This window comes from Oncorhynchus masou, chromosome 9 (genome assembly GCF_036934945.1).
Source record: "Oncorhynchus masou masou isolate Uvic2021 chromosome 9, UVic_Omas_1.1, whole genome shotgun sequence".
Lineage (NCBI taxonomy): Eukaryota > Metazoa > Chordata > Actinopteri > Salmoniformes > Salmonidae > Oncorhynchus > Oncorhynchus masou.
This window is the reverse complement of record NC_088220.1, coordinates 60,760,162-60,786,704: the sequence shown is the minus strand read 5'-3', so window position 1 is coordinate 60,786,704 and position 26,543 is coordinate 60,760,162. Positions and strand designations below refer to the sequence as shown.

The window sequence follows — 26,543 nt, the reverse complement described above, 5'->3', positions numbered from 1 at the left end:
CCTTCTCCCTGAGTGCTGCGTGGTGCCCTTCTCCCTGAGTGCTGCATGGTGCCCTTCTCCCAGAGTGCTGCGTGGTGCCCTTCTCCCTGAGTGCTGCGTGGTGCCCTTCTCCCTGAGTGCTGCATGGTGCCCTTCTCCCTGAGTGCTGCATGGTGCCCTTCTCCCAGAGTGCTGCGTGGTGCCCTTCTCCCTGAGTGCTGCGTGGTGTCCTTCTCCCTGAGTGCTGCGCAATCTGAAGCGCATCTCACTCACATGGCTCTCCATTACATGATCAGGTCTTTCTCACAGGCTACAAGTGAAGATAGACACATCAGGGACGCAGCTGCGCATGTCCTTATCCAATTCCGAGGTGCATATTGAAGATATTGGAAGTACTGTCCACATTTAAGTTTCGTCATCCAATAAGATGAGTAGGCCTAACGAACAGCAAAAACACTAGCCTATATCAATCTACTATTCCCGTTAGTATAAAAGTTTACCTATTCTGTGCGAGAAATAAATATTCTAAACAGTCTGGGCACGTTGTGGGGTGCAATAAATCCCAAGTTAATACAACAACTTGCATAAACATTTTTAGCTTAAAATGTTGATGAACTATTGGACCTTCACATTATAAGCGCATCAATGTGCACATGGCAGTAGTCTATAAGCGCAAATGTTTCATTAGCGGGAAAACACCATTATCAAAGTCAACACAATTGCAATTATGCATGTAATGCTTTTATTATAAAGGTGCATTTTTATGGTGAAAATTATCTTCCCCAAACTTGAAACTCACTCGCTGCTTATCAATCAAATTCAATCAAATGTATTTATAAAGCCCTTTTTACATCAGCCGATCTCACGAAAGTGTTGTACAGAAACCCAGCCCTAAAACCCAAACAGCAAGCAATGCAGGTGTAGAAGCACGGTGGCTAGGAAAAGCTCCCTAGAATGGCCAGAACCTAGGAAGAAACCGAGAGAAGAACCAGGCTCTGAGGGCTGGCCAGTCTTCTGCCTGTGCCGGGTGGAGATTATAACAGAACATGGCCAAGATGTTCAAACATTCATAGATGACCAGCAGGGTCAGATAATAATAATCACAGTGGTTGTAGAGGGTGCAGAGAGGTCCGGGACCAGGTCTGGGACAGGTAGCATGTCCAGTGAACAGGTCAGGGTTCCATAGCCGCAGGCAGAACAGTTGAAATTGGAGCAGCAGCACGGCCAGGTAGACTGGGGACAGCAAGGAATCATCAGGCCAGGTAGTCCTGAGGCATGGTCCTTGGGCTCAGGTCCTCCAAGAGAAGAGAGAGAGAAAGAAAGAAAGAAAGAGAAACGCCTTGTAAAGCGGATTAGTGTGCTTACTTTTAAGAAGTTATTTGTCCACTTTAGTTGTGATACAAACCTTGTCAAAACATATAGGCCTATGGGCTAGGCTACATGAGGTGTGATACAACCCTTATCAAAACATATAGGCCTATGGGCTAGGCTACATGAGGTGTCATACAAACCTTATGAAAACATATAGGCCTATGGGCTAGGCTACATGAGGTGTGATACTAACCTTATCAAAACATATAGGCCTATGGGCTAGGCTACATGAGGTGTGATACTAACCTTATCAAAACTATAGGCCTATGGGCTAGGCTACATGAGGTGTGATACAACCCTTATCAAAACATATAGGCCTATGGGCTAGGCTACATGAGGTGTGATACAACCCTTATCAAAACATATAGGCCTATGGGCTAGGCTACATGAGGTGTGATACAAGCCTTATCAAAACATATAGGCCTATGGGCTAGGCTACATGAGGTGTGATACAACCCTTATCAAAACATATAGGCCTATGGGCTAGGCTACATGAGGTGTGATACAAACCTTATCAAAACATATAGGCCTATGGGCTAGGCTACATGAGGTGTGATACAACCCTTATCAAAACATATAGGCCTATGGGCTAGGCTACATGAGGTGTGATACAACCCTTATCAAAACATATAGGCCTATGGGCTAGGCTACATGAGGTGTGATACAACCCTTATCAAAACATATAGGCCTATGGGCTAGGCTACATGAGGTGTGCGACTATGATTCGAAAAAGTCGCAAAAAACAAGGCAGTTTCTTATGCTGGGCATCATTCACAAGTGATAATGTATAATTCACAGAGTGACAGGGTAATATTGTCACCCATCAGACTATTCTTGATTTAATTACATTTACATTTACATTTAATCTTGTCTTTACATATACTAAATAATATATACATGTGAAATTTGTTTTGATTTAGAATGAACCATTGTCATGCACCTGTATCGAAACAGGGGCAGCAGTGGAAAATACATAAATAGGGAAGGGAGGATGCTATTCATGTGGTTCTTTTTGATGCCAGCCAGGTAGGCTACACTCCTGTTGTAAAGATGAACAATGTGCTTAATATTAGGCAAGTTGAGAAGGAAATATAGTAGACCTAGCCTATAGAAATATCCTCTTTTTAATAGAGACCTTCACTCTGTTTTCTCCGCAGTTTCATAGCCTGCCTATAGAAACATGAGCTCTCATGAAGTGTTTGGTTCGAGTTTCGATTACATTTGCCTTGATGTCAGAGTGATTTGCGGGACAATAGTGTGCTGAGTACCAGGCAGTTAGCACGTTTGGTAGGCTAGTAATGACCATCAGCATCATCAGCGCTTGGAGAAGCCTAGTTACCGTGACTAAACAGTCACATGGAATTTGACTGCCCTCATGACTCGTGACCGCAGGTGTGGCGGTAATATGGTCACGGTAACAACCCTAGTCAGAACTGTATGTAATCACACTACAGTACAGAGGCATGTTAGTGTATGTGTGTGTATATGTGTCTCAGAGACTTTGAAGTCTGTCTGACAGTACCACACACAGTGCAGAGACCGTCTCACCTATTAAAGGTTTAAGGCTAATCGTGAGCTAGCCATCATTGCGCCTCTGACTCTCATTTAAACTGGCTTTAAACAGGGAGCTGCAAAGTGAAGAGCCTCTGTGTGTGTGTGTGTGTGTGTGTGTGTGTGTGCTTACGTGTGTGTGCGCTTACATGTGTGTGTGTCTGTGTGCGTGCGTGCATGCTTACGTGTTCTGTGTGATGACTATGTGAGCGCAGCCACGCATGCGTGTTTATAAGTGTGTGTGTGTGTGCGCGGGCGTGAGTCTTTGGCCCCGGGCAAGCCCCACTATTGAAGGGATTACTAGTACTCAGCCGACCCAGGAGAGAGAGGAAGGGGGGGGGGGGGGTAAATGTATTTAAAAGCAGGGCCTAGTGTAATGAAAGAAAGGGTATCTAGTGAAGAGCAAAGAGAGACCTCCTAGCTACCTATCACAGCTGTTAATCCATCTCCATTAACACTAACATGTCGCCCACCACTAAACTACTCTGGCAGGCAGCTCTCCACTCTTTCACTGACTCCTGTCTCCATGGCCCTGCCTGGCCACTGTCACACACACTCTGTCAGACTTGGTTCACAGCGCAAGAGGAAGTGTGTGTGTGTGTGTTTCACAACCACTGTGAGGACAGAGCCTACTGATTAAAACACAGCCTCAACCTCAAGTCTGCCGCCTCACATCCCAGCTAGTCATCACACCAAGACAGCCATGCCCTCCCTGCTCCAGGTACAGGCTGCCCAGGTCCAACTCAGAGGGTTAGTCTGTATCTTTCCAAATGTACACCTCTGTCGCCTTCCCTCCGGTCAAATCGTGATTTACGCAGTGGCATGTTTGTTACCAGAAGGCATTTGTTTTTCCAACACAAATAACTGCCGTCCCAGAGTCACAAACCTCCGTTTACAGCACTAAGCCTCGTTAGCTCCATCACTCTAATGACACCCCCCTGCAGTAAAGCCTAATTGAATTACCGCTATCAGCTAGCCAACCGTTAGCCTCCCATCATTAGGCTGTTTAGCAACCAGGTAGCCCAGAGATGATGGCGTGTGGCCGGTTGTTATGCGTTGCGTGCAGTGTGTGTTTGTGTCCAGCTGTGCCATCCAGAGCTGCTGCCCTGTTGTAAAGGTGAACACACACACACTGATTAAGTCTTTAAGGAAACTAGCGTTGGGAGAGATCAGTAGGACCTGATCTTCAGTCGGTGTGGGGGTGAACCAACAGCTGGGAGAGAACTAATCCAGCCTGGGTTTTAGTTTAACCATGATGAAAAAATGTGTCTGTCCACATCCTCCCTCTGTCTCTTTCTCTCTTCTCTCTGCTATCTTTCCCATCTCTCTTCTCTCTCTCACTCTCTCTCTCCCCTCTGTCTTTTCTCTCTCTCTCCTGTCACTAAAATGATTGTGAACATCATGTCCTCATGTTTTAGTTGTTCCTAGAACATTGTCAGTGAAAAATGAAAAGAGGGATGGAGAAGCAAAGCCCCACCCTGCAGAGGAAGAATCCCATCCTGCTGCTCTACACTCACTACGCCCCTCGGTTCCTACTAACCCTGAGGAGTCTGGCTGTTATTTCATTAGCATCATCATGATAATGACCGGAGTGGAGGAGTGGGACTTGCTGTCACATGCTGGAGCAGGGAGACATTTTGATTGATTTAACCTTTATTTAACCAGGTAGGCCAGTTGATAATAGGTTCTCATTTACAACTGCGACCTGGCCAAGATAAAGCTCAGCAGTGTGACAAAAACAACCTCACAGAGTTATACATGGGATAAACAAACAGACATCACCCCTGATGCAGGGAGAGGGGGGGGGACTACTGACCATGACAGCTACATATCTGGCTCACCATTCTCTGGGGGTTACATCTATATAGTCCAAAATTGTCCATTTGGCCAGTGTCATGGTGGTTTTGGAATAGTAATTAAAACAACATACTTTGGTGTAATGGTTTCTGTGTTGTGTTTAATGTTTTTGCTCTGTAGTGGTTGATGTGAACCCCAGGGGTGGGTGGGTGTGATTGTGACTGTGAGTGAGAGAGAAATTAGGTCGTACCATTAGGGTCCTGACATCATGTTAATTGAGACTGATGGGTTAATAGATTTGTGAAGGAAGTCTCCATAGAGCGTCTGAAGTGCTGTGACAGTGAATTCAGGAGGACACACTGACGCTCACGCAGACACAGCCTAACACAAGCTTGCACACCTCAATTACATGCATTACTTACTCATTACATACTCAGCCCATGTAAACAAATCAAATTTTATTTGTCACATACACATGGTTAGCAGATGTTAATGCGAGTGTAGCGAAATGCTTGTGCTTCTAGTTCCGACAATGCAGTAATAACCAACAAGTAATCTAACTAACAATTCCAAAACTACTGTCTTATACACACAAGTGTAAGGGGATAAAGAATATGTACATAAAGATATATGAATGAGTGATGGTACAGAGCGGCATAGGCAAGATACAGTAGATGGTATCGAGTACAGTATATACATATGAGATGAGTATGTAAACAAGTGGCATAGTTAAAGTGGCTAGTGATACATGTATTACATAAAGATGCAGTAGATGATATAGAGTACAGTATATACGTATACATATGAGATGAATAATGTAGGGTATGTAAACATTATATTAGGTAGCATTGTTTAAAGTGGCTAGTGATACATTTTACATCATTTCCCATGAACTAGCTCACGGTTTACATACCAGCATAGTGAGGTCTCAGAAAGATAGGCCACATTTCACAGGATTGCCGGAGGGTTGTTTTAACGGTGGAAAATTCAATTCCACACTGTGGTAAAACATCAAATCAACCGCTTGGTAACCATAATAACATCATGTCACCTTCAAGAGCGCTATTGTGGCACACAGGGCCACTGTTCTCTCTCACACACACACCACAACACCCTGCATGCAGGCTCTTGGCCATGGCTTTGATTGTGGGCCTGCTGGCAAGGGGGGATCTTTTGAGGAGTCACACACACAGATTCTTTATGAAGTGGTGCAAAGTTATCAGCTTCTCCTGCCTGGCCCGGTGTAGTGTGTGCCTTAACAGCAGATAGCCAAGTGGAGACCTGGTCCTTCCTATCTGTGTGTAAAACCAGGCCAGTCAGGGCAGCCCGTGCAGGCTCTCGCCCCAGCATTAGAGCTTGTCAGTGGGCTGGAGTGTGGCTGAGGCTGGCCAGACCTCCATACACCTAGGGCCTAGATAGCCACTGAACTTAACTCTGAGATCAAAGAGTCCACTGTCGCTGCTCCTTCTGATAACACAGACCCAGTCTGGGCCAGGGGACAAGGTGTAAGGTAGAGAGAACCAAATAACAACCCCCAAATAACAACCAGCAAACAACCACCAGACAACCAAACAATAGCAGCTCTTCTATGATAAAGATCATTCCAGTCTTGTTCTGTTTTTTTTTCTCTCTATTTCCTTCTCTGTTTTGCCTTTTTCTTTCCTCTGCTCTATCATGCCTCCTTTTCTGTCACTCATTGTCTTTCTCAACATCTGCCTCTCTCTCTCTCTTTCCACTCTGTTTATCAGTCCAGTGGCTCTTAACTTTCCCTAGTTTGATGCCATCCCTCCCATCCACTCGACCTGCTAGCAGTGTTTTCTAGCATTAGCGCAGTGACCGGGCCTCATTGCCAAAATCCCAAAGTATCTCTTTAACCAGGGCCATAGTCAGTAGCTGCAGCCTTTGTCCCAGCTACTAAATCTCTTGACTTAATTCAGTGTGTATGTATACTACATACTTAATGAGTGTACAGTTGAAGTTACATACACCTGAGCCAAATACATTTAAACTCAGTTTTTCACAATTCCTGACATTTAATCCTAGTAAAAATTCCCTGTCTTAGGCTAGTTAGGATCACCACTTTATTTTAAGAATGTGAAATGTCAGAAAAGTAGTCGAGAGAATGATTTATTTCAGCTTTTATCTCTTTCATCACATTCCCAGTGCGTCAAAAGTTTACATACACTCAATTAGTATTTGGTAGCATTGCCTTTTAATTGTTTAACTTGGGTCTAACATTTCGGGTAGCCTTCCACAAGCTTCCCACAATAAGTTGGGTGAATTTTGGCCCATTCCTCCTGACAGAGCTGGTGTAACTGAGTCAGGTTTATAGGCCTCCTTGCTCGCACATGCTTTTTCAGTTCTGCCCACAAATTTCTATAGGATTGAGGCCAGGGCTTTGTGATGGCCACTCCGATATCTTGACTTTGTTGTCCTTAAGCCATTTTGCCACAACTTTGGAAGTATGCTTGGGGTCATTGTCTATTTGGAAGACCAATTTGCTACCAAGCTTTAACTTCCTGACAGGTGTCTTGAGATGTTGCTTCAATATATCCATATAATTTTCCTACATCATGATGCCATCTATTTTGTGAAGTGCACCAGTCCCTCCTGCAGCTAACTGCTCCCACAACATGATGCTGCCACCCCCGTGCTTTATGGTTGGGATGGTGTTCTTCGGCTTGCAAGCCTCCCCCTTTTTCCTCCAAACATAACGATGGTCATTATGGCCAAACAGTTCTATTTTTGTTTCATCAGACCAGAGGTCATTTCTCCAAAAAGTACGATCTTTGTCCCCATGTGCAGTTGCAAACCGTAATCTGGCTTTTTTATGGCGGTTTTGGAGCAGTGGTTTCTTCCTTGCTGAGCGGCCTTTCAGGTTATGTCGATATAGGACTAATTTTACTGTGGATATAGATAATGTTGTACCCGTTTCCTCCAGCATCTTCAATCAATCAATCAATCAATCAAATGTCTTTATAAAGCCCTTATTACATCAACTGATGTCACAAAGTGCTGTACAGAAACCTAGACTAAAACCCCAAACAGCAAGCAATGCAGATGTAGAAAAAAAACTCCCTAGAAAGGCCAGAACCCAGGAAGAAACCTAGAGAGGAACCAGGCTATGAGGGGTGGCCAGTCCTCTTCCGGCTGTTTCCTCCAGCAGGTCCTTTGCTGTTGTTCTGGGATTGATTTGCATTTTCGCACCAAAGTATGTTCATATCTAGGAGACAGAATGGGTCTCCTTCCTGAGGGGTATAATGGCTGCGTGGTCCCATGGTGTTTATACTTGCGTACTATTGTTTGTACAGATGAACGTGGTACCTTCAGGCATTTGGAAATTGCTGCCAAGGATTAACCAGACTTGTGGAAGGCTACATTTTTTTTCTGAGGTCTTGGCTGATTTATTTTTATTGTCCCATGATGTCAAGCAAAGAGGCACCGAGTTTGAAGGTAGGCCTTGAAATACATCCACAGGTACACATCCAATTGACTCAAATGATGTCAATTAACCTATCAGAAGCTTCTAAAGCCATGACATCATTATCTGGAATTTTCCAAGCTGTTTAAAGGCACAGTCAACTTAGTGTATGTATGTAGGACACTGCCACAACTGGAGGTCTGCTGGTTGGATTCTTTTTATTTGCCCTGCACACAAAGAGACAACACCATATTTTAGCCCTTGGCTCAGTCACAGCTCTCAAGCACCTTGCTGCATGCACACATTCAGTGCACAAGAGCACACCATACAATACAAGTAAAATGATATAGAACATCATTCGGACAAAATAAAAGACATACCTGCACGCGAAGAGACAACACACAATATTTTAGCCCTTGGCGCAATCACAGTTCTCAGGCACCTGTGCGAGCACATAGAAACTCACTCAAACACTGTCCCAAGTACTCACAAGTTACAATAGGTACCCTAGTTAGCGAGCTTGGTGAAACTTGTTAACATAAATCTTTTATATTGTTCACATTGTAACAAAACTTATGGTTGCACAACAGCACATTGTGTAACATTTTCACGGTTTTATATTGAACCATTTCGGAGCCAAGGACAACATACCTTTCTAGCCGAACGTCAGGCAAAAGAGAACAATAAGGGGGTAGGGAAATACAGATAACCCGCGATGGGCCAAACCAAAATATACAAAGCTTTTGCAATCACGTGTATGTACAATATAGATATGAAAAAGGGTTTGACACCAAAAACTAACATTAGCTATGCAGCTGTAATTACATTTTAAAAAACACACTGAATTATTATCAAATTATTAACATCCCCTCTTGACCGCTTATTTGAGTTGGTCCTTGTGTGCAACTTGGTGCATAATCTAGGGGAACAACATCACACTGCTACACATGCACAAAGTAGATGTCCTAACCGACTTGCCAAAACTATATTTGTTAATTAACAAGAAATTTGTGGAGTGGTTTAAAAACTAGTTTTAATGACTCCAACCTAAGTGTATGTAAACTTCCAACTTCAACTGTACATACTATTTGTTCATGTTAGTGTACTGTAAACAAATTGTATTCTTTCAGTTGAGTGTACTAGCACTTCGCCTGTCTACTGGAAGTTGATGCTGTTGCTATGCAACTTCTTGCTAGCTTGTTAGAATAACAAATAATTAACTAGACATCTTTAACAATGTCCATTGAGAACACACAGCGACTATACCACTTAGATAAGAATAAAGTGAATAATCAAGTTAATAAATGTTGGGTAGTTAGTTGGATAGCACATAGTTAATATACTGGCAAGTTCGATGTACTAGTAGCCAACTAACGTTAGGTAGCTAGCTAACATACCGGTACATACAAGCAACTGCTATAATGCTATGCAGTTCGTAAGGCTAGCGTTGCTAACTGTCAGCCAGCATAACGTGTAACTTATTTGAAAAGTCATTACTTTTTTATTACATTGCTCAACATTCTCTTAAAATTTGTCATAATTAGTTAACTCTTGAAACTCCCCATCCCGGATCCGGGATTGTGACTAAGCCTCAGGCTCATTAGCATAACGCAACGTTAACGATTTCTGAAAATCGCAAATAAAATTAAAATAATGTGTTTGCTCTCAAGCTTAGCCTTTTCTTAACAACACTGTCATCTCAGATTTTCAAAATATGCTTTTGAACCATAGAAATGGACTAATTTGTGTAAGAGTATGCAAAGCTAGCATAGCATTTTGTGTAGCATGTAGCACGCAACATTTTCACAAAAGCCAGATAACCAAATAAATAAAATCATTTACCTTTGAAGAGCTTCTGATGTTTTCAATGAGGAGACTCCCAGCCACATACCAAATGCGCAGTGTTTCCTGAAAGCGTCTGTGTGTAGGAGAAATCGTTCCGTTTTCTACATTGCGCCTGGCTACCGAAACGAACCGAAAATGCAGTCACCTACAACGTGAAACTTTTTCCGGATTAACTACATAATATCGACCGAAACATGGCAAACGTTGTTTGGAATCAATCCTCAAGGTGTTTTTTCACATATCTCTTCATTGACATGCAGTTCTTGGAAGCTTGCTTCTCTCTCTGCCCCATGGAAAAATACTGGCAGGTGACTTTTGCGCACCAATTTCGGCGCAGGACACCGGGCGGACACGTGGTAAATGTGGTCTCTTATGGTCAATCTTCCAACAATCTGCCTACAAATACGTCACAATGCTGCAGACACCTTGGGGAAACGACAGAAAGGGCAGACTCATTCCTCTTGCGTTCACAGCCATATAAGGAGATCATGAAAGACAGAGCCTCAAAAATCCTTGTCATTTCCTGGATGCCAAGTCATCTTGGTTTTGCCTGAAGCTCACGTTCTAGGGCACGCACAGAGAAGATATTTGTATTTCTGGACACGTCAGAGTGTTTTCTTTCGAACAGTAGCAATTATATGCATAGTCGAGCATCTTTTTGTGACAAAATATCTTGTTTAAAACGGGAACGTTTTTCTTCCAAAAATGAAATAGCGCCACCATAAGTGTAAGAGGTTAAAGCAATACATTTGTATCCACTCTCGTCGGACTTTGACTGCATATATTCTGCCATTTTCTTCAAATCTGAAAATGTTGTGGCCCATTTTCTGGAGAATTGCATTATGGACCCTAAAAGCATGGGAATTGTGTCCACTGCATGTGTTCTTCGAATTTTCGGGGAATGTAGCACAACATCCGGGAAGATTTGGCATAATAACTATATCCATACTAAAACCAATAAGCATACTATATACTCAATGTACATCACAAATAGTACAGTTAGTGCGGTTAGTATGAGTATTCAAACACAGCTTAGGTGTTTGATGGCAGTACTCCACTTTACCATCTGTGTGGTTATATGGATTTAGTGTGTGGTTGTGAATGTGGTTGTGTATTTGGACTGACTGTGGTGTATGTGGTTGGACTGACTAAGTGTGCAATTGCGAGCATGCGGTTCTACTGACTATTAGAAGGTTCTTGCTTGTATTTTGACAGTGTGTATGGTTAAACTGATCAGTGTGCACTTTAACAGATCATATATGAAATATTTCTACTTTGTGTACCTTAACTGACTATGTTTTGGGTTTCTACTGACTGTGTATGTGGTTGTGTTGTGCTGACCGTCTCTAAATGGTGGTGTCTGTGTTCCAGGCACGTTTGACCGCAGTGTGACCCTGCTGGAGGTGTGTGGCAGCTGGCCAGAGAGCTTTGGCCTGCGTCACATGAGCTCTGTGGAGTCCACCGAGGAGGGGCTGAGAGAGAGGCTGGCAGACGCCATGTCAGAGTCACCATCCAGAGACATAGTGGGCTCGGCTACCGGTCAGTCATAAACATACACTAACCCATACACAGACACACACATAATCTCACACATGCAGTGAGTCCACCTGTGGAAAATTCAATTGATTGGACATGATTTGGAAAGGTAACTACTGTCTATATAAGGTCCCACAGTTAGTGCATGTCAGAGCAAAAAACCAAGCCATAAGGTTGAATGAATTGTCCGTAGAGCTCCGAGGCAGGATTGTGTCAAGGCACAGATCTGGGGAAGGGTACCAAAACATTTATGCAGCATTGAAGGTCCCCACTCAGTGACCTCCATCATTCTTAAATGGAAGAAGTTTGGAATCACCAAGACTTCCTAGAGCTGGCCGCTCGGCCAAAGTGAGCAATCGGTGGAGAAGGCTCTTGGTCAGGGAGGTGACCAAGAGCCCAATGGTCACTCTGACAGAGCTCTAGAGTTCCTCTGTGGAGATGGGAGAACCTTCCAGAAGGACAGCCATCTCTGCAGCAGTTGACCAATCAGGCCTTTATGGTAGCGTGGCCAGACGGACGCCACTCCTCAGTAAAAGACACGACGGCCCGCTTTGAGTTTGCCAAAAGACATCTAAAGACTCTCAGACCATGAGAAACAAGATTCTCTGGTCTGATGAAACCAAGATTCAACTCTTTGGCCTGAATGCCGGAGGAAACCTGGCACCATCCCTACAGTGAAGCATGGTGGTAGCAGCATCATGCTGTGAGGATGTTTTTCAGCAGCAGGGACTGGGAGACTAGTCAGGATTGAGGGAAAGATAAACAGAGGAGAGTACAGAGAGATCTTTGATGAAAATCTGTTCCAGAGCGCTCAGGACCTGACTGGGGCAAAGGTTCAGCTTCCAACAGGACAACAACCCTAAGCACACAGCCAAAACAACTCAGGAGTGGCTTCGGGACAAGTCTCTGAATGTCCTTGAGTGGCCCAGCCAAAGTCCGGACTTGAAGCCAATCTAACGTCTCTGGAGAGACCTGAAAATAGCTGTGCAGCAACGCTACCCATCCAACCTGACAGAGCTTGAAAGGATCTGCAGAGAAGAATGGGAGAAACTCCCCAAATACAGGTGTGCCAAGCTTGTAGCATCATACCCAAGAAGACTTGACGCTGTAATCGCTGCCAAAGGTGATTCAACAAAGGGTCTGAACACTTATGTTAATGTGATATATCCGTTTTTTATATATATATATATATATATATATATATATATATATATATATATATATATATATATATATAAAAATTAAATTAAAATAATTTAAAAAATGTTTTTTTTGCTTTGTCATTATGGGGTATTGTGTGAAAATTGATGAGGAGAAAACATTTTTGGGATACATTTTAGAATAAGTCTGTAAACAAGCAAAATGTGTAAAAAGTCAAGGGCTCTGAATACTTTTCGAAGGCACTGTACATGCTCATTTGCACACATACACTACCGTTCAAAAGTTTTATTGCTTCTTTAAATCAGCACAACAGTTTTCAGCTTTGCTAACATAATTGCGAAAGGGTTTTCTAATGATCAATTAGCCTTTTAAAATGATCAACTTGGATTAGCTAACACTATGTGCCACTGGAACACAGGAGTGATGGTTGCTGATAATGGGCCTCTGTACTCCTATGTAGATATTTCATATAAAATCTGCCCTTTCCAGCTACAATAGTCATTTAAACGTTAACAATGTCTACACTGTATTTCTGATCAATTTGATGTTATTTTAATGGACAAAAAATGTGCTTTTCTTTCAAAAACAAGGTCATTTCTAAGTGACCCCAAGCTTTTGAATGGTTGTGTACATGCGCGTGTGCACACAAACACTCATTAATCATTTGTCATCATTAATAATTTCATGGTTTCAATCTTTCCACCAATTTACTGACCGTTTATTCTCTCAAGTGAAATGTGATAGTGGTCAACTTCATTTACTTAGCTTTGTGTGAACTTTAATTTACTCTCCTTCAACTGCTACTCTTAATCACGCTTGTTTGGTTTTGCAAAAAGTGTGTGGGTCTGCATGTGTGTGTGTCAGCCATTCGGACAATCCAAATGTTGAACTCATTTTTAAAGTGGCGATACTCTTCCTCTCCTGAACAAGAGGTCCTTCAATTTTTATGGGGGGAGTGGAGGGGTGGAGGGGTTTCTCTTAGGGAGAGGAGACTGCCACTAGGAGCAGCAAAGAGTCAAGGCCCTAATGTGTGTTAGCACAAATACCCCCCTCCTCTCATCTCCATCTCTCTCTCCCTGTTCTCATCCCTCTCTCTGCAATCCCTGTCTTTCTCTCGCTCTCATTTCCCGTCTATTACAACGTAATGCTGTTTGGACCTATTCATTTACAAAGGCCCCTGCAGCAGCACCAGCAGTCACATGGAATGGACACTCTTTGGGACTCTCTCGCTCCCCCCCTCTCTCTCTCTCGCTCGCTCTCTCGCTCCCCCCCCCCTCTCTCGCCCCCTCCCCCCCTCTCTCTCGCTCCCCCTCTCTCGCTCCCCCCTCTCTCTCTCTCTCGCTCGCTCTCTCGCTCCCCCTCTCTCGCTCGTTCTCTCGCTCCCCCTCTCTCGCTCGTTCTCTCGCTCCCCCCCTCTCTCGCCCCCCCTCTCTCGCTCCTTCTCTCGCTCCCCCTCTCTCGCTCGTTCTCTCGCTCCCCCTCTCTCTCGCTCGTTCTCTCGCTCCCCCTCTCTCGCTTGTTCTCTCGCTTTCTCCCTCTCTCGCTCCCCCCTCTCTCGCTCGTTCTCTCGCTCTCTCCCTCTCTCGCTCGTTCTCTCGCTCCCCCCCTCTCTCTCTCCCTCTCTTGCTCTCTCCCTCTCTCGCTCGTTCTCTCGCTCCCCCCCCCTCTCTCGCTCATTCATAGACACAAGCTATAATTGCTTGTGTCTATGACTCTGCTCGTCATTCGATTAAGGGCTGACTCCTGGACACTTGTAGTCGGCGCTTATCCCTCCATCTTTACGGCTACAGCCCCCTCTAATGCAACGCAAAATTCATTACTGATCACATTGCATCCAATCTACCCCCATTTTTTGCTGCCTTGGGTCCTCCTATAAACAGGAACTTAAAACCCTTTCATGAGGGAGACATAGAGGAATGGGCTAAATATTGTTTGGAGGGGGTCAACTGGAGCCGGGTCTGAGACATGCACATCCATTCTGTCTGACTGTGAATGCGTCCCAAACGACACCCTATTCCTTATGTGGCGCACTACTTTTGACCAGAGGCCTATGGGCCCTACTATATGGAATAGGGTACCATTTGGGATGTGGCCTGTGTCTTTGTGTGACAGTGGCACCAAGCTTCAAGCAGGGAATAACTGGGACGTAATGGAGGCTAATCTAATAGGGACGTCTGGTTGATGGCTGACTGTAATGTAGAGAAAGTGTATGTGTGTTATGTTCATAGAGAGAGAGGCCTTTGATGGGCAGGGCCAGATGGTGTATAGCTTAGAGAGTGTCTTCACGTGCAGGGCCCAGTTCCCCTTTCCCATCCTTAGACATACTGTATGCCCCATTGACATAGACCTGAAGGATTCACTCACACACACACACACACACACACACAGGCCCCATTGGCAAAGACATGAAGGATTCACTCATACACACATTATCTCTCTGTCCGGCTTTCTCTCGCCCACTCACTCACTCACACACACACACACACACACACACACACACACACACACACACACACACACACACACACACACACACACACACACAGGCCCCATTGGCAAAGACATGAAGGATTCACTCATACACACATTATCTCTCTGTCCGGCTTTCTCTCACCCACACACACACACACACACACACAGGCCCCATTGGCAAAGACCTGAAGGATTCACTCATACACACATTATCTCTCTGTCCGGCTTTCTCTCTCTCACTCACTCACTCACTCACACACACACAAACACACACACACACACACACACACAGGCCCCATTGGCAAAGACCTGAAGGATTCACTCATACACACATTATCTCTCTGTCTGGCTTTCTCTCACTCACTCACTCACTCACACACACACACACACACACACACACACACACACAGGCCCCATTGGCAAATACATGAAGGATTCACTCATACACACATTATCTCTCTGTCCGGCTTTCTCTCACCCACACACACACACACACACACACAGGCCCCATTGGCAAAGACCTGAAGGATTCACTCATACACACATTATCTCTCTGTCCGGCTTTCTCTCACCCACACACACACACACACACACACAGGCCCCATTGGCAAAGACCTGAAGGATTCACTCATACACACATTATCTCTCTGTCCGGCTTTCTCTCTCTCACTCACTCACTCACTCACTCACTCACTCACTCACTCACTCACTCACTCACTCACTCACACACACACAAACACACACACACACACACACACAGGCCCCATTGGCAAAGACCTGAAGGATTCACTCATACACACATTATCTCTCTGTCTGGCTTTCTCTCACTCACTCACTCACACACACACACACACACACACACACACACACACACACACACACACACACACACACACACACACACACCCCATTGGCAAAGACCTGAAGGATTCACTCATACACACATTATCTCTCTGTCCGGCTTTTCTCTCACTCACACACGCACACGCACTCACACACACACACGCGCACACACACACACACACACACACACACACACACACACACACACACACACACACACACACACACACACACACACACACACAGAGAGAGAGAGAGAGAGAATTGGAATGCTGGATGATGTAACAAATCACCCTCTTTGACATTTCTCCCTCAACACACAACCACACACACACACACTCAGGCTCACGCTCAGAACAAAGCCTGCAGTCACACAGATTGAGTTCTCACGCAGAGCCAGAGACCTACTGTCGCCACAGCCAGGGGCAGGTGACACAGATAGAGAGGTGGATAGATGGAGAGAGAGAAGGAGATAAGGAGACAAGGCAAGAAGCCCTGACTCCTGAACATACTCTTCCAGGAATTAGTTTTGTCCAAGTAACATAATGTTGCAGATGTGATTTTGCTTAATGCTGCCAACCCAACATGAATTCCATTGAAGCCGTGTGGAGGACCCCTCTCTTAGCCCAGCGCAGTTTAATATATTCCAGCCCTAGTCTACTCTTAGCCCAACCCCAGTATAACATAACCCAGCCTTTGTCCTCAGACAGTGTCAGGCCAGTGTTTCTGGAGGCCACGTTCAGGATCCAGCCCTGACCTATGAGCCATTGTAATGGAACTGGTATCTACTGTGTGTCAACCAGCCGTCACATGTTAACGCTAATATTTACAGTATAGCATTATCAGCATCCAAAAATAATGGACACACACTGTGCGTGTGTGAGCGCACAAGCATGTGTATGTGTGCGTGTGTATACACTGAGGTTACAAAACATTAGGAACACCTGCTCTTTCCATGACGGACGGACCAGGTGAAAGCTATGATCCCTTATTGATGTCACTTGTTAAATCCACTTCAGTCAGTGTAGGTAAACGGGAGGAGACAGGTTGAAGAAGGATTTTTAAGCCTTGAGACAATTGAGACATGGATTGTGTGTGTGTGCCATTCAGAGGGTGAATGGGCAAGACAAAACATGTATCTGCCTTTGAACAGGGTATGGTAGTAGTTGCCAGGCGCACCGGTTTGAGTGTGTCAAGAACTGCAATGCTGCTGGGTTTTTCACACTCAACAGTTTCCTGTGTGTATCAAGAATGGTCCACCACCCAAAGGACATCCAGCCAACTTGACACAACTGTGGGAAACATTGGAGTCAACATGGGCCAGCATCCCTGTGGAACGCTTTCAACACCTTGCAGAGTCCAGGCCCCAATGATTTGAGACCGTTCTGAGGGCAAAGGGGGTGCAACTCAATAAAGGTACGGTGTTCTTAATGTTTTGTACACTCAGTCTGCGTGTGCTCTGTGTTCATAACAGTGTGTGTGACCCTCCAAACCCAGGAAGTATGTGACTCGCCTCCAGGCCCTGTGTATACCAGGTCCTTGTGTTCTAAGTCATTTATCACATTGTTGGATGGCAGTCCACATAAGTTTATGATTGAATTAATTAGGTCTACTGCCGTGTGCTTTTGGAGGGATTTGGCCGGTTGATTCCACCTTCTTGCGTGTTGGTTTTGGAGGAGCTCCACCTCCCATCTGATGTTATCGTGGTACAGAAAACATTGCCTCTGCCATCACATGGAGCACTGGGTTTTTGTCTATATGTACATTACCGTGTGTGTGTCTGTCTCACTGTCTGTCACACTGTCTCACTGTGTGTCTCACTGTGTGTCTCACTGTCTGTCTCACTGTATGTCTCACTGTGTGTCTCACTGTCTGTCTCACTGTGTCTCACTGTGTGTGTGTCAGTGTGTGTCTTACTGTCTGTCTCACTGTGTGTCTCACTGTGTGTCTCACTGTGTGTGTGTCAGTGTGTGTCTTACTGTTTGTCTCAGTGTGTGTCTCACTGTGTGTCTCACTGTGTGTGTGTCTCACTGTGTGTCTCACTGTGTGTGTGTCAGTGTGTGTCTTACTGTGTGTCTCACTGTCTGTCTCACTGTGTGTCTCAGTGTGTGTCTCACTGTCTGTCTCACTGTGTGTCTCACTGGCTGTCTCACTGTCTGTCTCACCGTGTGCGTGTCTCACTGTGTGTCTCACTGTCTGTCTCACTGTGTGTCTCACTGTCTGTCTCACTGTGTGTCTCACTGTGTGCCTCACTGTGTGTGTCTTACTGTTTGTCTCAGTGGGTGTCTCACTGTGTGTGTGTCTTACTGTGTGTCTTACTGTGTGTCTCACTGTGTGTCTCACTGTCTGTCTCACTGTCTGTCCCACTATATGTCTCACTGTGTGTGTCTCACTGTCTGTCTCACTGTGTGTCTCACTGTCTGTCTCACTATCTGTCTCACTGTGTGTGTGTCTCACTGTCTGTCTCACTGTCTGTCTCACTATGTGTGTGTCAGTGTGTGTCTTACTGTTTGTCTCACTGTGTGTCTCACTGTGTGTCTCACTGTGTGTGTGTCAGTGTGTCTCACTGTGTGTCTCACTGTGTGTCTCACTGTGTGTCTCACTGTCTGTCTCACTGTGTGTCTCACTGTCTGTCTCACTGTCTGTCTCACTGTGTGTGTGTCTCACTGTCTGTCTCACTGTCTGTCTCACTGTCTGTCTCACTATGTGTGTGTCAGTGTGTGTCTTACTGTTTGTCTCACTGTGTGTGTGTCAGTGTGTCTCACTGTGTGTCTCACTGTGTGTCTTACTGTCTGTCTCACTGTCTGTCTCACTGTCTGTCTCACTGTGTGTCTCACTATGTGTGTGTCAGTGTGTGTCTTACTGTTTGTCTCAGTGTGTGTCTCACTGTGTGTCTCACTGTGTGTGTGTCTCACTGTGTTTCTCAGTGTGTGTCTCACTGTCTGTCTCACTGTGTGTCTTACTGTTTGTCTCACTGTGTGTCTCAGTGTGTGTCTCACTGTGTGTCTTACTGTTTGTCTCACTGTGTGTCTCACTGTCTGTCTCACTGTGTGTCTCACTGTGTGTCTCACTGTGTGTGTGTCAGTGTGTGTCTTACTGTGTGTCTCACTGTGTGGTTTGGAAGAAAGCAAGCGGTTGATGTAATCTGTTGGTGTGGAGTGAGGATTTCCTCCCTACCAAAGAGAGTGGTACGTTCCAGTGTGTTTGGGGACCTGTCAGGGTACCCATGAAGTTAGGTCTATGGGTCCCACTTAGGAACAGACAGAGCGTGTTAGAAGGGCAGAGGGCCTTTCTATCTATGCACATTTTTGCCACACACATAAACACCTCTTACTTTTGCATTCTGCTTTTCAATCTGATCTTACAGTAATACTCTTTACTCCCTGAATATCTAGAAAGAGTTCACTTATTGCATGTGAATGTGAATATTCCTCTTGGGGCCAGTATATGTGAGTCATTTCATGAAGTCAGTTTCATAATGTTTGATAAATTGGGTATATTAAGGCACGTGGCAAGAATCTAGACTCCAACCCTCCTGTTAGCACTGTGAAAACCTCTATTGTTCCCTACTGTAGTCTGGTGATGACGCTCCTATCTCCTGTTTGACTTGGACAGCCTCTTGTAGCCATTTGCAGAAACTACCAGGTCGTTTATGTGACTGACTGAGTTCCTTTCTACCAAGTCTTGTTTTAACACACAGATATCCATCACAAGACCAACAAAACACGCCACAGCAGACCACCACACAAACACACACACACGCCACAGCAGACCACCACACAAACACACACACACGCCACAGCAGACCACCACACAAACACACACACACGCCACAGCAGACCACCACACAAACACACACACACGCCACAGCAGACCACCACACAAACACACACCACAGCAGACCACCACACAAACACACACACACACACCACAGCAGACCACCACACAAACACACACACACACACAGCACACCACACAAACACACACACACACAGCAGACCTCCGCATTATCACGATGGGGTAGGAGGTCCCACTTCCCCAATCAATCATTACTCCCTTCTGGTTCCAGTATACACACACACATGCAGGGTTATATGCACACACGCTGTAGCGGACGCAGACACACACAGCACACCACACAAACACACACACATACACACACACACACATGCAGGGTTATATACAAACACGCTGTAGCGGACGCTCACACACGTACACCACACAAATACACACACACACACACATGCAGGGTTATATGCACACACGCTGTAGCGGACGCAGACACACACAGCACACCACACAAACACACACACACACACACACATGCAGGGTTATATACAAACACGCTGTAGCGGACGCTCACACACGTACACCACACAAATACACACACACACACACATGCAGGGTTATATGCACACACGCTGTAGCGGACGCAGACACACACAGCACACCACACAAACACACACACACACATGCAGGGTTATATACAAACACGCTGTAGCGGACGCTCACACACGTACACCACACAAACACACACACACACACACATGCAGGGTTATATGCACACACGCTGTAGCGGACGCAGACACACACAGCACACCACTCAAACACACACACACACACACATGCAGGGTTATATACAAACACGCTGTAGCGGACGCTCACACACGTACACCACATCAACGCACTTCTCACTTCACCTCTTTTTGCACTTTGGGGACATGGCTTTAGACCATTGAGAATACAGACTGGTTGGGTTAATGAGCAGGGGGGGCACCCCTCTGTCCTCCTCACACTTGTTGGGTTAATGAGCAGGGGGGGGCACCCCTCTGTCCTCCTCACACTTGTTGGGTTAATGAGCAGGAGGGGCACCCCTCCGTCCTCCTCACACTTGTTGGGTATACTTCACTGAAAAAGATCAGTTGTTCATTTTGGCACCTGCCCCCGGTGTCCTGTTCTGACCTGCTTCACTGGAGACAGAGAAACCCAGGGTCCTGTTCTAACCTGCTTCACAGGAGACAGAGAAACCCAGGGTCCTGTTCACAGGAGACAGAGAAACCCAGGGTCCTGTTCTAACCTGCTTCACTGGAGACAGAGAAACCCAGGGTCCTGTTCTAACCTGCTTCACAGGAGACAGAGAAACCCAGGGTCCTGTTCTAACCTGCTTCACTCGAGACAGAGAAACCCAGGGTCCTGTTCTAACCTGCTTCATTGGAGACAGAGAAACCCAGGGTCCTCTTCTGACCTGCTTCACTGGAGACAGAGAAACCCAGGGTCCTGTTCTAACCTGCTTCACAGGAGACAGAGAAACCCAGGGTCCTGTTCTAACCTGCTTCACAGGAGACAGAGAAACCCAGGGTCCTGTTCTAACCTGCTTCACAGGAGACAGAGAAACCCAGGGTCCTGTTCTACCTTGCTTCACTGGAGACAGAGAAAGACACTGAGTGCATTCTCTGTACCACTGAAACACACTTAGCTGAGCTGCGAAAAGAAAAGAGAAAAAAAAAAGGGAACCCTGTGAAAGAAAAGAGAAAGTGACGTGAGTTGAGGCTGAAGAGTATGGTGCTGAGGAAAAACAAGGGAGAGGGAAAGAAGAGCAATGTCATTATTTCTGCCCCCAAGCACTCCTCCATTCACTGGTGGGTCGCTCCCTCTCTCTCTCTCTCTCTCTCCCTCTTCCTCTCTGTCTCTCTCCCTCTCTCTCTCTCTCTCTCTCTCCCTCTTCCTCTCTGTCTCTCTCCCTCTCTCTCTTCCTCTCTCTCTCTCCCTCTCTCTTTTCCTTTCGTTCTCTTCCTCTTCCTCTCTCTCTCTCTCCCTCTCTCTCTCTCTCTCTCTCTACCTCTCCCTCCCTTTCTCTGCAGCCAGCCGATAGCGTGAGAGTAATCCGTGGTGACAGTGTGAGACGAGGAAGAATAATTCCTGTATTCAGAGCCATCACCGCTTACCCCCCTCTTCCTTTTCTCTTCTCCTCTCCCCCTTTCTTTTGCTCTCCTCCACTGATACGTTAGGCCTGGATGTCATTGTAGCATTTATCGTGCCACTCTGCCCTGCTAGCCTAGAGGTGTGTGTTTAGTTTTACTATCATGTGTGGACCAGAAGTACTCACAAGGATAGTAAAACAAGGAAAATGTGCCGGTCCCACAAGGAAGAAGGCTATTTTAGGCGTAGGGGATTAGAGTTAAAATTAGGGTTGGGGTTAGGTTTATGGTTAGGGTTATGAGAAGGGGGGCGCAGAGTGTCCTAGCCTTTCTCAAATGGTCTTTCTGTGGCGGTTTTTGTAGACTGCACTTAACAGCTTGCTTTGGGGAGAGACGCTGTAAGAGTTCATGAAGAAAGAGAGTGAGACATGAAGAAAGAGAGAAGGAAAGAGAAACAGGGCTTGGGAGAGAAGAGAGTGAGACCGGGAGAGTCGGAAGCACATCTTACAAATGTCTGTGTGATGTTCAAGGTCTGTTTTGGGTTGTCTAGACAAGACAGCAGTGAAACACTTTCAAACCAGGAGGCATTTTAGAGGAGTGGAATTAAGGGAAAGGACTCTGTATCTGAGGTGTCTCCGAGTTACGCTCCACTTTAGTCTGTTGTATGATTACTACTTGTATCCTTTAACTCTGACTCCACTATTTTGACCTACGACTCGCATCCATCTGGAGCCATACAGCCTTTCTCCTGTAGCATGAGTAGATGACTAATAAATGCACTGATTGTACTACATACATCTGTATATTTACTAAAGCAGTCGTTTATGCCTGCACACTCAAACACATGCATACACCTATATGTGCATATGTACAGTACCAGTCAAAATGTTGGACACACCTACTCATTCCAGGGTTTTTCTTTATTTGGACTATTTTCTACATTGTAGAATAATAGTGAAGACATTGAAACTATGAAATAACACATATGGAATCATGTAGTAACCAAAAAAGTGTTGAACAAATAAAAATATAATCTTCAAATTAGCCACCCTTTGCCTTGTTGACAGCTTTGTATTCTCTCAAACAGCTTCACCTGGAATGCTTTTCCAACAGTCTTGAAGGTCTTCCCACATATACTGAGCACTTGTTGGCTGCTTTTCCTTCACTCTGCGGTCCAACTCATCCCAAACATTCTCAATTGGGTTGTGGTCGGTGATTGTGGAGACCAGGTCATCTGATGCAGCACTCCATCACTCCTTCTTGGTCAAATAGCCCTTACACAGCCTTGAGGTGTGTTGGGTCATTGTCCTGTTATAGTCCCACTACGCAAACCAGATGGGATGACGTATTGCTGCAGAATGCTATGGTAGCCATGCTGGTTAAGTGTGCCTTGAATTCTAAATAAATCGCTGACAGTCTCACCAGCAAAGTGCCCCCACACCATCACACTTCCTCATCCATGCTTCACAGTGGTTGGAACAAAAATTCTCACATTTGGACTCATCAGACCAAAGGACAGATTTCCATTGGTCTAATGTCCATTGCTTGTGTTCCTTGGCCCAAGCAAGTGTCTTCTTCTTATTGGTGTCCTTTAGTAGTGATTTCTTTGCAGCAATTCAACTATGATTCACTGATGCCTCTGAACAGCTGATGTTGAGATGTGTCTGTTACTTGAACTCTGTGACGCATTTATTTGGGCTGCAATTTCTGAGGCTTGTAACTCTAATGAACTTATCATCTGCAGCAGAGGTAACTGGGTCTTACTTTCCTGTGGCGGTCCTCATGAGAGCCAGTTTCATGGTTTTTGCGACTGCACTTGAAGAAAGTTCTTGAAATGTTCTGCGTGGACTGACAGTCATGTCTTAAAGTAATGATGGACTGTCATTTCTCTTTGCTTATTTGAGCTGTTCCTGCCATAATATGGACTTTGTATTTTACTAAATAGGGTTATCTTCTGTATACCATCCCTACCTTGTCACAACACAACTGATTGGCTCAAACGCATTAAGAAGGAAAGAAATTCCACAAATTAACTTTTAACAATGCACACCTGTTTATTGAAATGCATTCCAGGTGACTACCTCATGAAGCTGGTTGAGATAATGCCAGGAGTGTGCAAAGCTGGCAAAGGGTGACTACTATGAAGAATCTCAAATATGAAATATATTTTGATTTGTTGAACACTTTTTTGGTTACTACATGATTCCATATGTGTTATTTCATAGTTTTGATTTCTTCACTATTATTCTACAATGTAGAAAATAGTAAAAATAAAGAAAAACCCTTGAATGTGTAGGTGTGTCCAAACTTTTGACTGGTACTGTATATATTCACTGCATATGCACATAGAGGCTCTCCTAAACATTCTTTCACACTCTGACACACACAGACATAGTCAGAGTGTGACTCACATTCTCACACACACATATCTGCGCATAAGGGTGTGTCTGTGTATCAATAAAAGATGTGCTATGAATTAGTGATGGGGTACATAATGGACAGGTTGCGTTGCGGAGTGGAGCTGCTGTTCCAGGGGTGTAACAGCAGGCCCAGTCAGGGCTGTCTTCACATATCACATCTGTACCCAGCAAACACTCATACGCTTTTGGAGAGGAGAGGAGGGGAGGGGAGAGAGGAAAAGGGGTGGATGGGAGGAGAAAGTGTGGAGTGTTAAGATGAGAAAGAAGTATATGTCATTATCCAAAGTGACTTGGTCATGCTTGAATACACTTTACAGTATGTGTGGCTGGTCGCAGGAATCAAGCGCCATGCTCTACCTCCCTTTCTTCTCCACTCTGCTCCTCTCCTCCCTTCCATCTTTCTCAGAGGAGTTCAACTATTAGTCCAGAAGTGTCAAACATAGGTGTTTTGAGTAAAACACATTTTTATTTTTATTATTTTTATGTAGGGAAGGGAACCGGACTCAATATACTTTAAAACCAAATCAAAACTGTGTATAAATGATAATTGACATATATTCATAAGTTTATTGACTGTCCAGCTCGCTGATAATCATTAGACAGTAGGGAGCATCGAAAATTCCAAAAACGATGGATAGAGGACCATTTTTTCAAAATTTTGACTGCAAGGAATTTTCAGGGCGGCCCTCGTTGCAGACCAAATGCGGCCCCCGAGGCAAAATTAGTTGGACACCCCTGTTGTAGACCAAATGCGGCCCCCGAGGCAAAATGAGTTGGACACCCCTGTTGTAGACCACCGTAGCGCATGTCCCACAGATACAGCTACCCACTAATTATAACATGTCATCATATCTAATGTCATGGCCCTACTTGAGTGTCCAAGATCGAAGCCAAACCAGAATCACTCTAAATGGCTACATTCAGACAACCAGCTATGATGGAGCCCCTTCGTTTCAGTGTAATTTTCATACACAGGCTCTAATGTTGTTTTTCCCCTCTTCTCGAAATGGACTCGTTCAGGGTGTGGCTAGTGATATTAGGATAAACCTTCTATATACCATGTTCCACTTCTGTTTAAATAGCTGCTGTATTATTACCTAGAAGCTGATTCAGAGACAATGGTACAGGATGCTGTTTCTCCCTCCTCCCGGGCATTTAGAACCAGGCTGTGTCTTAAATGGCACACTATCCCTATATAGTGCACTACTTTTGACCAGGGCCCATGGGGCTGTAGTCAAAAGAAGTGCACGATAGAGGCAATAGGGTATCACGCAGCCGCCGTCAGTGAAGACTAAATAATGGAATACGGAGTTGGTCAGTTAATTGAATAAGGAGTTGATTAGTAGAAATGGACTGTAACGTTAAGTGGTATGATCCATTGAACCCTGGTCTGTACTTAGAGAGGTTGTGCCCTAAGGCTTAAGCAGCTTACCTGCTATGGTAAGAGCCCTTTTAACCATTTGAAGATAGCCCTATCTCCAGCTTCCCTTTTCTTCCCAAATGGCACCCTATTCCCTACATAGTGCACTCCTTTTGACCAGAGCTCTTTGGGGAATGGGATGCCATTTGGGGAGCAGTCTCTGAATGGTTGTAGCTACTTTACGGGCTATATATAATAGTTTATATGGCCTGCAGACAGCCTTGTTGTGTCCTCCCAGTCTTTTGCCTGCTGCTGTTTGCCCACTCTGGGTTAATAGTGTTGTTGTTGATGTGTTAACCTTTCTTCCCTGTGTGTTTTCTCAGAAGTCCATGAGAGTGTATTCATACCTCCATTACCATATCATGTTGTTTCTTTTCTCTGCATTTCTTGGGTCAAAAGGACAAACGGACCAAGGTTGCGTGCCAAACAGCACCATATTCTCTTTATAGTGCACTACTATTGACCATGGCTCATAGGGTTCTGGTCTAAAGTAGTTCACTACATAGGGAATGGGTAAGGGTGCCATTTTGGATGAACACAATGTCTTGCTCTCAAGGGCCGTGTCCCAGGTCAAGAGGTCAATATCAGCAGTGCTTTTCTGAAGGGAACAGGGAAGTTAGTTTTGATTGGCTCCACATTCAGCATGAACTGTACTGTAGATGGACAAGAATCAGCTCATATTAATGAAAGCTATTACACTGTACATTATAATGTACATAATGGCAGTCTATAGGACAAGATGCTCTTGTATGCATTCAGTATTTAGCCTCTGCTGTTGCTGTGAGTCTCCTCTGTTCTCTTTGTCTTGG

At 45.0% G+C, this 26,543-nt stretch overlaps 1 protein-coding gene across 6 annotated transcripts in view; it reads left to right on the top strand.

Moving 5' to 3' along the window:
* The window catches only part of LOC135546378 (BCAS3 microtubule associated cell migration factor-like), a 363,062-nt gene that overhangs the window by 322,684 nt on the left and 13,835 nt on the right, over positions 1-26,543 (top strand). For 5 of the 6 annotated variants that reach the window (XM_064974752.1, XM_064974747.1, XM_064974748.1 and 2 more), the window contains one exon: positions 11,336-11,503. In XM_064974752.1, the coding sequence (XP_064830824.1) occupies positions 11,336-11,503 (168 nt within the window). Of the gene's footprint in view, positions 1-11,335; positions 11,504-26,543 lie in introns of those variants that run through there. The other variant, XM_064974749.1, reaches the window with a different exon arrangement.